This window comes from Convolutriloba macropyga, chromosome 5, assembly GCF_964194025.1.
Source record: "Convolutriloba macropyga chromosome 5, txConMacr16.3, whole genome shotgun sequence".
NCBI lineage: Eukaryota > Metazoa > Xenacoelomorpha > Acoela > Convolutidae > Convolutriloba > Convolutriloba macropyga.
Genome location: NC_134472.1, coordinates 39,345,481 through 39,359,922, shown reverse-complemented (window position 1 = coordinate 39,359,922; position 14,442 = coordinate 39,345,481). Strand labels below are relative to the sequence as shown.

The 14,442-nt window shown below is 36.5% G+C and overlaps 1 protein-coding gene across 2 annotated transcripts in view; it reads left to right on the top strand.

Moving 5' to 3' along the window:
- LOC142339389 (meckelin-like) overlaps nt 1–13,184 on the top strand; it is a 77,063-nt gene extending 63,879 nt beyond the window's left edge. For both annotated transcript variants that reach the window (XM_075389403.1, XM_075389402.1), the window contains 5 exons: nt 54–251; nt 541–798; nt 1,341–1,446; nt 4,221–4,363; nt 12,932–13,184. In XM_075389403.1, coding sequence (XP_075245518.1) covers nt 54–251; nt 541–798; nt 1,341–1,446; nt 4,221–4,363; nt 12,932–13,012 — 786 coding nt within the window. In that variant the 3' untranslated portion in view covers nt 13,013–13,184. The remainder of the gene's footprint in view (nt 1–53; nt 252–540; nt 799–1,340; nt 1,447–4,220; nt 4,364–12,931) is intronic.
- The last annotated feature ends 1,258 nt before the right edge of the window (nt 13,185–14,442 follow it).

The window sequence follows — 14,442 nt, the reverse complement described above, 5'->3', positions numbered from 1 at the left end:
TAGAAGGATTTGTTTGGTTTGGTTTAAAGTCTGTATTCTAACTTGCGTTTCAGTATCTGTTCGAGATCCTGTTCTACTCTCGTTTCATTGAAGATCCCTTCAACCAGTTCATAGATCTGTGCTCCATTTCCAACATCAGTGCCTTCATCATGAGTCAAAAACAGTATGGCTACTACATACACGGGAGAAGTGTGCACGGCTTTGCAGATGCTAACTTGGCCCAGCTGTCTCTCCTAATGCAGAAGGAACAGGTATTTGTCGTCAATATTGTATGCGCTTTCTCCCATAAGAGACTCATCAGTTGATGCTAAACCAGTGATGTTGAGCGTTTGAAAGTAGTTGATGAACCACTTTGCAGTAAGCGTAGTTAATACTGATCAACTTGAGTAAATGTAAAGTAAGGTGACGTAAACTAAAAACCAAATGCCCAGGTTAAATTTAAAAAATATATACATGCAAAGGGGCAGTGTACAATCTCTTTGAGCCGCTTACAAAAGTTATTATGACATTTTTGAGTTTGAAATGTATGATGCCTTGCAGGATGACTTGAGAGGTACGCGAGGTCTGCTCCCCGACTCCGCAATCCAGACATTCGAGATCATAGTTCCTCTCAATCTTCGCACAGCTTATCGCAAACTGTTCAAGCCACCAGTGCCCTCTAATGCTGCTAAGGCTGCCACTGCGGCTGACCAGTCTGGAGTAGACAGAAGCTCTCTCAGTCAGTTGGATCCCCAGTTGAGAAAGTCGATCGAAGGGTATACACAACTCAATGCTTTCCTGGCTGCATTCATAAACAGAGTTAGTTCTTGCCTCTCCCTTCACTAACTATTATGCTGGCCCCTTTATGTGCGTGTATTGATGTGCGATGGCTTTATGGGGAAAACTGACCAAATCTTGAATTTTACGGAATTTTTGTAACGCATGCTTGCAGTATCTTGCTCGGCTGATAAAGTATGCGTGCAAGATTTAATAGACTTCCATAAATTTTGTGACAATCCGGATGTCTTCAGAGTTTCACCATATTAATTAAATTATAATGCAGATATAAATTATGCAAAATGGTAAAGCAGAAAACCTGGTTGGACAAAAAATTGTTGACACATAGGGTAATATACACAAACCAAACACATCGGTAACGAAACGTAATACCTATTGCTTTTGAAAGAGGGGCATAGGTTCCAGCCCCAGGTAGTGCAAAAAATCTGATTTTTTAACCTTCTATCTTTTCTTTTAAATGATTTTCTTGTGATGCGTTTGCGGGCTTGCTAGTTTTTGCTTGGAAAATTTGACCCGGTAGCTGATTTTTGTTGGTTTGTTATTAATGTACTCTGTGTATGTAGGATATTCCGGACTGTGACTACGAGGTAAGAGAGAGGCCATTTGTGGAAAAATTGCTGGACATGGAGTTCGTGGAGGTCTCTGCCACACGCGGAATCTTCTATAGTGGTCAGTATACATAGCGGTCTATATATATATATATATTTATTTTTAATAGCCGCACAGCGATAGCTGGGGCTATTATTGGCCTTCTCTTGGTTTTTTACAATTCAAAGAATTTGAATTGTATTGGGGCGCTGTCTTTTTTTTAAGATCTGTTCACACATTTTCATGATTTTTGAAGTCAGATTGGAGTAGTGATTTTGGTCACGCCGAAACAGGAAAGGGAGCGAAAAGCGAGTGGTTTTGTGGCGTGGAATTTTTTCGCTCTAATTTTAAAGTAGAGTGAGAAAACGATGTTTGAACAAAAATTCGCTTTCTCGCTAGTGGTTTTTTGTTCACATGCGGCAATTTCACTGATTTTTACTGTTTTTTTCGATATTTTGAATAGGATTTTTTTCTAAATGGTTTTCCCAATCCATTCACAGCTCCTCCTAGGCCTCGTGTTTTGTTTGAATTAAATTTTCATTTCTCCCTAGTAGTTTTTTGGTTCACATGCGGCAATTTGACATTGATTTTCTGTTTTTTCTTATTTTTTTTATCTGGTTTTGTTAAAAATGGTTTTCTCAATTCACTCATAGTCCATTCTAGGTCTAGTTTTTCTGTTTAGTCAATGAAAATTCTTTGAATTGTGCGTCAGGACTTGACCTGCTATGTTTAATTGCTGTCAAACGAAGTTTGTAGCAATTATATTAGTCCTGTCGGTCTTTTTTTATGCGATTTTTCGCTTGACCAATTTTTCGTCTGACGCTTTTGACTTTTCGTCCTCAAAAACGGGATAAACAGGTAGCGCCCAGCGGGCATTAAGTGCTCTTAGAGCCTTTTAGCTCTGTTTCAGCTCAAACAGTTTTGGAGTCTTATACTTATGGTGTGAACAGCGGTTCTTAGAGGTTGAAGACCCCCCCCACTGCTGACCCCCCACTATTGCCCCCCCACCGCCCTGTTGCCCCCCACCCCCCCACCCGACTGTCGCCATCCCCATCGGCACCCCCTTGCACCCTCCCCCGACCCGTGGCTAGCTACAGACGAACAACCGCTAGCTAAAAACGCAAATTTATACTAATTTTCACAATTTTTTTCAAGATTTCTGAAAATTTTTGTCAGTTTTTTAAGTTTTTTCAGCCCTAGGTGTCAAGGAATCCAATCTAGGATTTCATAATAGGTTATTGAATAGTTTCTAGTGGTAATAGAATGGTTTCAACATTTCAACACTGCGAATTTTTTGCATTTTTTTGATAAATTTTGCAAGTTTTTTCAATGTTTTTGAAAGTTTTTGTCGTTTTTTAGGTTTATCCAGCCTCAAGAGCCAAGGAACTTCCTCGAGGGTTTAATAATAGGTTACTATGTAGTTTTTAGAAATAATGGAATCATTTTCAAGATTTAAACATCACGAATTTTAGCATTTTTTTGACAAAAATTGCTATATTTTAAAAATTTTTTGACATATATTTTCATTATTCAAGATTTTTCAGCCTCAGGGTTCAGACAACCTCCTGAAGGGTTTGATAGTACGTTGCTGCATAGTTTCTAGTGTTAAAAGAATGTTTTTCAACATTTGAACATCACGATTTTTAGCAATTGTTGGATAAAACTTGAATTTTTTTTTTCAAATTTTTCAAAATTTCTCATTATCTAAGTTCTTCCAGCCCCAACAAACCTCGTATAGGCTTTGATAATAGGTTACTGAAATATTTTTATTGCGATAGAATAATTTTGAACTTTTTAATATCACAAATGTAACCCAAGATGGGTTACATGACAAAAATCCAGAGGCAAAAAATGTTCTTTGAACATTTTCGTCACTGCGAAATGTGGAAAGTTTTCTTCTGAATTTTGCACTTTCAGTTTTTTATATGATTTAGTTACTAACAAGGCTAGAATCTCATGGAAAAAATTTCTAGCTCTCTCTTTCTCTGTGTGTGTGTGTTGGTTGGCGTTTCTTTCGTTCTCTTTCTCCCTCGCGTTTTACCTCGCACTCTCTCTCTCTCTCTCTCTCTCTCTCTCTCTCCCTCCTTAACTCTTTTGTTGACTTCAGCGGCTGTTATGTGGCGTGATAATATCGTCTATTACCCTAGCCTCACGCCTCTTCAATCAAGCGAAAGCTAACCTCACTAAACAGTGGCTAGGTGCTGACAACCGCCCGCCGGTCGTTTGAGAGCAATTCGCCCGACGTTAGTCGGTTATGTTTTATTTATTTCGTCGTCATGATTTTTGTTACGACCATATGACGTCACAGCCACTTTTTGTTCATGCAATTTCAACTGAATTGCATGTGTGACGTCATTTTTCGCTCTTAGTGGAGCGATTTTTTTGTTCATGCGAGTGATTAAATTTTTGGTCACACTTGACTTACCTCACTCTCAAAAATGACTTCCTCACTTTGAAATTGACTTTTATTTACTTTAATTCAAAGATATAAGGTCAAATGAGTGTGTGTCACTCTAAATGAAGGTTATTTGAGATCAGCTAATAGAGGCAGCAATAACTTATACAGAGTTTTAATCAAAATATAACAGATCAGCCTTCAATGAAAAGACGAATTTTTTTGGTCTGTCTTTTTTACTGTTTTTTTTAGACTGCCGATCTACGAATCTATTGCGGCTATTTTCTGGCAATCTGACAGCTACTATGTTCTTTGTATCTAAATCTATAAATTCAATCCCTAGTAACATTATGTACCTAAGTCAACTTAAGCAACTGGTAACTCGAAAAACGATCAGGTGCGATAATTCTAAATAGGGAATTGGTGGTGTGTAAATTGATGGTTTGGTGTTTTGTTTCAGACAGTGGTCATGTGTTTGACAAAGTTCTCTTTTATGGCAACGAGTTCTCTCTCTTCTTATTCGACGTGTACCTGTTTGTGGCCATAGACTATATGATTGAGAGCTACTTGCTCTCTGCCATCGGAGTGTACATTGTCCAAAAGGTATGTAGGGATACCAGAGATGGTAGTGTTTCTTCAAAACACTATAATGGCAAGTGTTTTTATAGCTAAGAAGTTGTAAGCTGAGCGGAGCTATATTGCGGTGCTCTTGGTTTTTTACAATTCAAAGAATTTGAATTGTATTGGGGCACTGTCTTTTTACGATTCGAAGAGGAGTATTGGAGAAGTCCTTTTTATAGCTGCGAAGCTGTAAGCTGAGCGTAGCTATATTGCGGTGCTCTTGGTTTTTACGACTCGAAGAGGAGTATTGGTTTTCTTAAGGTTTTTTTTACCGGAAGTACTATTCGTTCAGACGATGTTTTGACCTAAAAGCGAAAGCGAGTAAAATTGCAGTGTGAACTAATTTTTTCTGAGCGAGAGAAGTTTTTTGATCATGCGCTGCGTTTAGTGAATGAGTTTTTGACATTGAAAAGTAGTTTTTGACTGAATGGCACATATAGATAACGGTTTTTAGCCGTTTTTTCGTCTAAGTGGCCTAGTTTTTTTGCTTGTAATTTGGTTTTTTGTAGAAATAAATTTTAATTGATGCTATGTTGAAATGTAAACCCCGGAAATTGATAGCACAGTATTTTGCATAGCCTGAAATTGCGTTTCAAATGCGAAATTGGCACATATTTCTTGATTTTTTAGTTAATTTTTGGCTTTTTTTCTATTAATTTCTTCATTTTTGGATCTTTTAGCTGTTTTTTGTCAAAAATCAGTTAATATGGCAACTTCCCTTTGATAATTCATATACTCAATGCCTCTTTCTACCTCGATGTAATTTTGTTTCATAAAATTGTACATTTGCTAATCCGATTTTCGTAGTTTTTTGGCAATTTTTTTCAGTTTTTTGTTATTTTGCTTTTAATTACTAGAAATAGTATTTTGGGGAACATGAGGGACTTTAATTTCAATGAAATTTCAATCCTTTTTGTGATGTTAAGTTTTTGAAAAAACAGAATTTTTTTTCATAAATGCAGTCTTAAATATTTTTTGACCACTTTTTTTGCAAAATGTTTCATTGTTTCGTATGTCCGAATTCTGCTTTTTCTTGTCTTATTCTGTTCAGCAAGTTGGATTTTGTCTCGAATAACTCGTTGTCTTTTCTATGTCTCGAATGCTGATCAATGAAATGTACTCGTTTTTCTTGATTTTTTTAAATTTGATTTTTAACTTTCAAAAATCAAGAATTGGTCTTTTTGTAACGGTGTTCCTAACATTGTGTCCATATTCTTCACATTCTCGTTTGTATCATTCTAGTTTTGTCCTGGTACCTACTTTTTATTCTTTATATTGATTTTTTCAGTTGTTAAAAAAATTGAATGAATTCAGCTTTTTCTTAGATCTTGGTTTCTTCGGTTTGCAATTGATTTAATTCAAAATAAGGCAGTACTGGGACTTTGCTAGAAAGTCTTTTCCAACATTTCTACTTATTACTATTCGTTGCAATTTTTTCCGGGCTTGGTATTGTTTTTAGACGATTTTTTGCCTTTGAATATTATTCTGTTGCTTTTTTTTCTGATTAATTTAATTTTTGAATTAGCATGAAATCATGTTGTCTAGCATATATATAACAAGGAAGAATTATGTATTATAGTTATCTTAATTTCCGTTATTAGAAATCTAATTGTAGTGGCTCTCTGATTCTTAATTTTGAGCACTTTTTTGAATAATTTTGACTTTCCTGTCTTTTTTGAAAAGTTTTTATCTGCCGTTTGCTTTCGCGATCTTTTTGAGATTAGAATCATTAATTATCTGAGGGCAATTGATGGCCCTCTCAGCTTTGTCAGGCTATCAGTTTTTTGACCATCCTAAAAATTTCAGACTTTTTTAACGTTACCAAACGTTTTCAATAATAAAATTTTGCTGCATTTTCTTTCTCTTGGTGACAGTGGTTTAAATTTCAACGATTTTTAGATCAGACCCGGGGTGAGGTAATGAGTTAATGTTTTAATACAAAAGGTAATGGCTTCAGCTTTTCGTGATGTTTTGGTGCTTCGAGTCGCTTCCGGAATTCTTCCGGCTATGTTTTTTGTTTCGTCGTCTGACGCTCTTTTTTCGTTTTACATTTGTTCACACAGCAAAGCTGAAAAAGTCAAATTTTCTGAATGACTCCTTCCTCTCACTAACGGCATTTGCGCGCGTGACGTCATTTATCACTCGCTTTAGCAAAAGTTTTTAGGTTATTTGTGTAATTAGATTTTCATCATACGTGACTTACCTCACTCAATAAAATGACTTTTTTTAAAACTTAAGTTTAATTTGAATTTGTTTAAGGTCAAAGGAACTCATATGTGCAGTAAAGGTCCCTAATAAGAGGCTTCTGTGGAATGAATCTTAACAAGCTTTATTAATTTATCGCTGAATGTTTTTTTAGCCTAGTTTTTTGAGCGGCGTCGATTTTTTTTTCAATTTAGATCTGTATCTGTTTCTATCTCTATTATATGGCACGCAGGTCTATTCTTTCGCAGCTATTCCGGCAATCTGCCGGCTATGTTTCTTAAATCAATTTTATTGGAGTGAATTTTGAAGCGGGAAATGAAACGCGTGAAAAAAATGGAGTGATTTTGGTGCTGAACAAAAGTGAAGAGCGGAGCGAAAAGAGTGGTTTTTGTTCATATCGCTGTTTTCTAGAGAGCGAGAAATTGAGTTGTGAAAAAAAATTCTGTAACCGAGCGAAATTTTTTGTTCACGTGCGGCATTTTAAAGCATTTTTTTGGGTTAAGAGGTTTGGTTGTGATTTTGTTTCAATTTTAGGCTGGTTTTGGTAGAGGTTTGAAGGTTTCTGGAATTTCGTACAAAATTTATGCTAATTCGGAGGTTTTTCATGTATTTCGCTGATTATTGGGCTAGTTTTAACGATTGTTGTTTTACTGGCTCAAATGGGTATCGAAAAGACCCCCTTCTACTTGAGCAAGTTTTTGTTGAGAAATATGACAAAAAGTGGCGAAAATCGGGACTATTTTTCTCAATTTTTCGCAGTTTTTCGTTTTCTGTTTTTTAGCCTATTCTTAGCCTATTATGACTTGCCGATTATTTTGCGACCATCTGGATACCCTATTGGATGAAAGAAATTTTTCTTTGGATTTTTATGCTTTATGCTTTTGTAATATTAAAAAATTTATTAACTTTTTTCCATTTTTTTAGTGCAAGTTGTTTTTTATAGCTGCGAAGCTGTAAGCTGAGCGAAGCTATATTGCTGTGCTCTTGGTTTTTTTGTTTCGTCGTCTGACGCTCTTTTTTCGTTTTACAATTGTTCACACAGCAAAGCTGAATAAGTCAAATTTTCTGAATGACTTCTTCCTCTCACTAACGGCATTTGCGCGCGTGACATCATTTCTTACTCGCTTTAGCAAAAGTTTTTAGGTTATTTGCGTGATTAGATTTTGCTCATACATGACTTATCTCACTCAATAAAATGACTTTTGCACTTTGAATTTGTTTAAAATAGTTTGCCTAGTTTTTTGAGCGGCGTCGATTTTTTCAATTTAGATCTGCAGCCGTTTCTATCTCTATTATATGACACGCATGTCTATTCTTTCGCAGCTATTCCGGCAATCTGCCGGTTATGTTTTCAAAATTTGGCCTCAAGTATTTTCAAAAATTTTAGTACGTAATAGTTGCCCTGGAGAAGTAAATATGGCAGATATTTATTTTGGGGATCTAAATTTACAAAATTTAATCAGATTTTTTATCATATTTTAACAGATTTGATTTTTGTTTTCTTTTTTGTTTTATTGTTTTGATTCAAGATAATCATAATTTAGTGGAGGCACGCTTTGTCTAATGAGTAGTTGGATGGCGTTTAAATGGATTTCCACTTCGAGTCGTTTCCAGAATTCTTCCGGCTATGTTTTTTAAGATCTGTTCACACACATTTTCATGATTTTTGAAGTCAGATTGGAGTAGTGATTTTGGTCACGCCGAAACAGGAAAGGGAGCGAAAAAGCGAGTGGTTTTGCGGTGTGGAATTTTTTTGCTCTAAATATAAAGTAGAGTGAGAAAGCGGTGTTTGAACAAAAATTCGATTTCTCGGTAGTGGTTTTTTGTTCACATGCGGCAATTTCGCTTTGATTTTTTTCTGTTTTTTCGATTTTTTGGATCGGATTTTTTTCTAAATGGTTTTTCCCAATCCATTCATAGTCCTTTCTAGGTCTAGTTTTCTGTTTAGTCAATGAAAATTCTTTGAATTGTACGTCAGGACTTGTCCTGCTATGTTTTTTTGTTTCGTCGTCTGACGCTCTTTTTCGTTTTACATTTGTTCACACAGCAAAGCTGAAAAAGTCAAATTTTCTGAATGACTTCTTCCTCTCACTAACGGCGTTTGCACGCATGATTTCTCACTCTCTTTAGCAAACGTTTTTTTGCGTGATTAGATTTTGATCATACGTGACTTACCTCACTCAATAAAATGACTTTTGCACTTCGAACTTGTTTAAAATAGTTTGCCTAGTTTTATGGGTGGAAAAAAATCGACCTCACAGGGGTTCGAACACCGGACGCCAAGGTTGGCAGTTTAGGGAGGCCAGCAATAGGGGGGGTGGGGTATTACTCGTGAGGGAGCGGGGGTGAGGGGCCATTTGTCGGGGTGGGGGTAGAAAACGGCCTACTTTCTTTACACTATGATTTTATGTCCTCATCTTGGATGAATTGTCTAGCCATAGTTGTAACATAGCCGGCAGATTGCCGGAATAGCTGCGAAAGTATAGACCTGCGTGCCGTATAATAGAGATAGAAACAGAGACAGATCTATTATACGGCACGCAGGTCTATACTTTTGCAGCTATTCTGGCAATCTGCCGGCTATGTTAGCTAGACAATTCATCCAAAATGAGGACAAAATCATAGTGTAAAGAAAGTAGGCCGTTTTCTACCCCCACCCCTACAAATGGCTCCTCACCCCCGCTCCCTCGCGCGTAATACCCCCCCCCCCCCCTATTGCTGGCCTCCTTAAACTGCCAACGTTGGGGTCCGGTGTTCGAACCCCTGTGAGGTCGATTTTTTTCCACCCATAAAACGTTTCCAATCTACGTCCCTTCTAAATTAAATTGACCTCGTCTGTCATTCGACAGCAATTCATCCGAAGTTAGTCGGTTTATGTTTCTCATTTTGCCGTTTTAGACGATTTTTGATGGTCTTAAAATTTACGGCGAGATCTTTGGCTATTGTTAGTGTTTTGCGTGTTTTTTTGGCCTTTGACTGGGTTTGAATCAATTTTGAGTTGTTTAATTGCTCTAGAACGAAGTTCATAGCAATTATTGTAAACGTGTGTCTTTTTTATGCAAAATTTTCGCTTGACAATTTTGCCTTCTCGAGTGACTTCTACGCCCTTGACTTTTTGCGTAGCGTGATCTAAAATTCTCTCTCAATCACAATTTCAAGCAGCTGAACTCAATTGGCGGAAATTTATTAGTAAAAGTCAAATGAAAAGTGCGCCAAAACTGGTGCCATTTTTTACTTTAAATCTTAATAGTGCTATATGGTAACCTAATATGGTTATTTGAAGCCCACTATTGAACTTATTAGTCCCATTTAGGCTCCCCCTCCCTCTCTCTCCCCCCCCCCCCCCCGACTGAAGCAGGCTGCAATTGATTAGAGCTCCCGCTAGTTGTTCGAGAGCAATTCTTCCGACGTTCAGTCGGTTATGTTTTGTACAAGGAAAACGATTATTAATTGCTCTCGAATAAAGTTCGAAGCAATTATTGAAAGTCTTTTTTGTGCTTAACTGTTTTTGAAAATATCGGCAATTGACTAAAATGTCAATTTGCGGCACTACTTAATTGGCGGCACTAAAAGCCAAATGAAAATTGGGCCGAAATTGGTGTCCATCCGACTGAAGCAGGTTTCAATAGCTTGGAGCTCCCACTAGTTCTTCAAGAGCATATCATCCTACATTAGCCGGTTACTTAGAGTGAAATTTTGGGCTGTTTCGTCAGCCTCTCCAATACTATTATTTAGGTGCTTTCCTCTCAAATTTAATTTAACTCAATCACGTTTTGCGTTTTACACAAGTCACCACTCTCTGTCTCGTTTGATTTCTCACCTCATTCACTGTTTCAACTGAATGGGTTTTTAATCCATTCACTCAATCAAATATTCATTATTGTGAATACAGTCAAGCTCAAAACAAAATTAGGTTAAAAAACTTCAAGTAAAAGCTTTATGGTATCAGTTTTCAGTTAAGAGTTCATTCAGCAAATGTTCACAAATTTACATGTTTTTGAAATACGTTAGGTCAAAAAGCAAAATCAAAAGAATTGGGATAAACCAATAAAGCCCGGGCACTCAGACATAATATTAAGGGTTGACTTAGTGCATTGAGTTATCAGAGTTCCTTAGAGTATGCTGCTAACTGGTATTGCTATGTAGCTTATTGTGCTCCTATTTAGAGACTGATAAATAGAATCTCATAATTAACACTTCGACACTTAGAAGAAAGAAGGTTTTTGTCACTTTTTTGTTTCAATACCAAAGTCGGTCAGTGGGATCAATGGCGGCTATTTCTGGCAATTTTCCGGCTATGTTTGAATATTTTTTTCTTTAATCCGCTTTTCACAGTAGTAAATGTTGTAAAATTATTAACCGTTTATGTTAATGCTAGCTTTAGTTACCATGAAGAGAGACTTGATTTCTTCATATGCTTGAAGAGAAGCAGTTTTTCTAAACGCGTGTGTATTTTTTATACAAAAATTTTTGCCTGACCGTTTTTAGACTCGGAGAGGAATATTTACATTCTACGGGTTTATTAGCTAGAGCAAGTTTCCTCATGACCTGAATTTTGACTTCTTTCGTTGCGAATATTTACCTCTTTTTGATTTTTGACTGCTGTTTTCGTTCTGATTTCGGTAATGTTAGGTTAGAGATTATACCGCGCGACTCTTCGATTCGTTTCGGGTATTCTACCGGCTATGTTTTGACTTTGCACAATTTCAAGCAGCTGAACTCAATTGGCGCCAATTCAATAGTAAAAGTCAACTGAAAAGTGGGCAGAAACTTGCGTCATTTTTTACTTAGAATCCTAATAGTGGTATATATTAACGTCTAAGGAGGCTGTTTGAAGCCCCCTAGTAAATTTCTTAGTCCCATTCAGGCTACAACCCCGCCCCCACTCAAGCCAGCTGCAATTAAGCTTCCACTAGTTTGAGAGCAATTCTTCCGACGTTAGTCGGTTATGTTTTTTTTCGGTCTTTAAACGCATTCGTTGTCAAAATCACAGGGTCTCTGAACGACAGTTAATTTGAGCCTGTGACTTTTATTCGTCTTATTTTTTTTACTCCGTTTTGTTTTCTTGAATAATATAATGAGGTAGATAGTTCATTTGAATGCGTGGATGTCTTTTTATCAGAGTCAGGTTTAACTTCGAGTCGGAGTCTTCTGGCTACGTTTTTGTGCTTCGTTCAACAAGAATTTGTTCCATTTTGCGGCTTTACTCAATTTGCCGCTTTTTCAACATTTGGCGTGAAATCGTTTTTACTGCTATAGGTTTGTTAATAGCCGCCCTCATCTTCTCAGCCGGCTATTATTGCGCTCGTATTTTTTTTTACTTCGTCAAACTTTTTTTCGCTTTACCGTTTTGCCGCTTTTTCGACATTTTGCGTGAAATCTTTTTGACTTCTCTAGGCTAGTTTTTCTCTTCTCTCATTCTGCTACAAGTGAATTTGAACATCAGTTGCTAAGCAAAGCAATTCAAAATGAACAGAGTCGGTATAAAAAATTGAAGTCAGAAATAGAAACGGGATAAACCCATAAAGCCCAATTTTAGATGCCCGCTATTTGAACGTCGTTCCTATAAGTCTTAGTTACCACCTCTAATGCTTATTGGTGTTGATAGTAGCCCCTGTAGCCTCTCTCTAAGAAACAGAAGTATGTTCAACTACGAAATGCCATCAAAATAAATCGGACTTAAAAAATATTTTTGTACAAAAATCTTTTTTTTTTCAATATATTCTATTCGTTCAATCCCAATCATGCTTATTGGAATCAACGGCGGCTATTTTCCGGCAATCTGCCGGGTATGTTTTCATTCTTCGCTCCAAATATTTTTAAACAGATATAGAAACTGATAAAGCACGGGTTTAGATGCCCGGAACTTGAAATTTATTCTGATTGGTCTTAGTTACAAGGTATAATGCTTATTACTAATGATACTTATCCCTGTATCCTCTCAATAGGAAACATACCTGGCAGATTCCTTGCATAGAGCCTCCATTATTTCTCAATCATGATTGGGATTGAAAGAACAGAAAAAAATTATAGATCAAAAACTTTTTTTGCAAACTTTTGATTTATAGATGCCCTCATCTTCTCGGGCGAATATCATGGCGGCGGCCCTAACTTTTTAATTCGTCGAATAAAAATTTGTTTTGCTTTAACTTAAGTCACAGCTTGTTCAACATTTCACGTGATTTCTTTCTAGCCTTGTTATCCTGTTTGATTTGATGGCGTTTATAGGTAGGTAGAGAACGTAGGTAGAGCTCCGCAGCATAAATCAACTGCAAATCAAAGGCACAAATGGGATTTACGGAATTATTGCGCAATAGGATTGCATTAATAATGAATATTTTTTAGATCCTGGTTCCAATCAGGGAGATATTGGGTCAACGTAACCTGGCCAAGAAAACACTCGTGGATGAACGCTTCCTCATCTGAGGGAGAAAAGAAAGCTTGGAATTAGTTGTCAATGCCAAAAGAATTGTATATGAAAAATTTGTCAGATAATTTGTAAATAAATTTCCGAATGATTGTTTGTAAAAATATAAAATTGTATTTAGATTGACTTGTAAATATCAAACGGAATTTATAATTTGTCCCTGAAAATAAACCTCTCCTCAATCAATTAATAGAATAATCACTTGACGTACTCAGCACGCGGTTACTTGAAAGCTTGTAGGAATTATTGTGGTCGGCTTTTTTTTGCAAAACTTGCTTGACCGGTTTGACGTTATAGCATAAAAGGTCTCAATATCTTACCATCTTTGAATTATATGACAAATAAAAAACATTCGACAAGTTGAAACAATGAAGATGTTTCATTATGCATTCACTGCACAGGTTGAACAAATCGGTCTGGTTTTAATACACATTCTGAATTACTTATATATCTTCATTGTTTCAACTTGTCGAATGCTTTTTATTTGTCATATAATTCAAAGATGGTAATTATATTGAGACCACAAATTATGCATGGTAATTATATGGTAATTATATTGAGACCTTAAATTATAGCATAGTTTAAGGTCTCAATATAATTCGACAAATAAAAAGCATTCGACAAGTTGAAACAATGCAGATATATAAGTAATTCAGAATGTATATTAAAACCAGACCGATTTGTTCAACCTGTGCAGTGAATGCATTTGTTTCAACTTGTCGAATGCTTTTTATTTGTCATATAATTCAAGGATGGTGATTATATTGAGACCTTAAATTATGCTATAACGTCAAACCGGTCAAGCAAGAGTTTTGCAAAAAAAGCCGGCCACAATAATTCCTATATCACCCGGCGGTGAGAACATCAGATGATACAGTTTTACTTCAAAGCAACTCTGCAGAATCTCATAGATCAAGAAAGTGAAAAGTATTGCATGAAGCTGCATGCCGCGAAATTAAAAGTTATGATTGTCACCAAAAAGAACAAGGTGACCTTCTTTGAAACTGAAACAGGTTCATAAATCAAATATCTGGGTACCACCTTCAACTGGGAAGCAACATATGCAGTTGAAATTAAAATACCTCTTGACAGGAAATGGTTCAACGAAATGAGAGCCATGCTTTGCAATAAGAGTATCTCCTTTATTTTGAGAAAAATGTTTGCTCAACTTTGACATACAACTCCGAAATATGAACCATTTCAAAAAATGGCGGAAAGATTGTGCATACGCTGAATGCAAATGAGTCATGAACCCAGAGCAAGACCAATGACACATGCTACAAACCACTAATATCACTCGATTCCTTCTAAAGAGCATACAGAAACGACAGCTAAAACTCCTGGGGCACGTGATGAGGAGACAGAACCTAGAGAACCTACCGCTAACGGGCAAATTATCCGACCGCTAATGATTTGATCTAAATGAAAC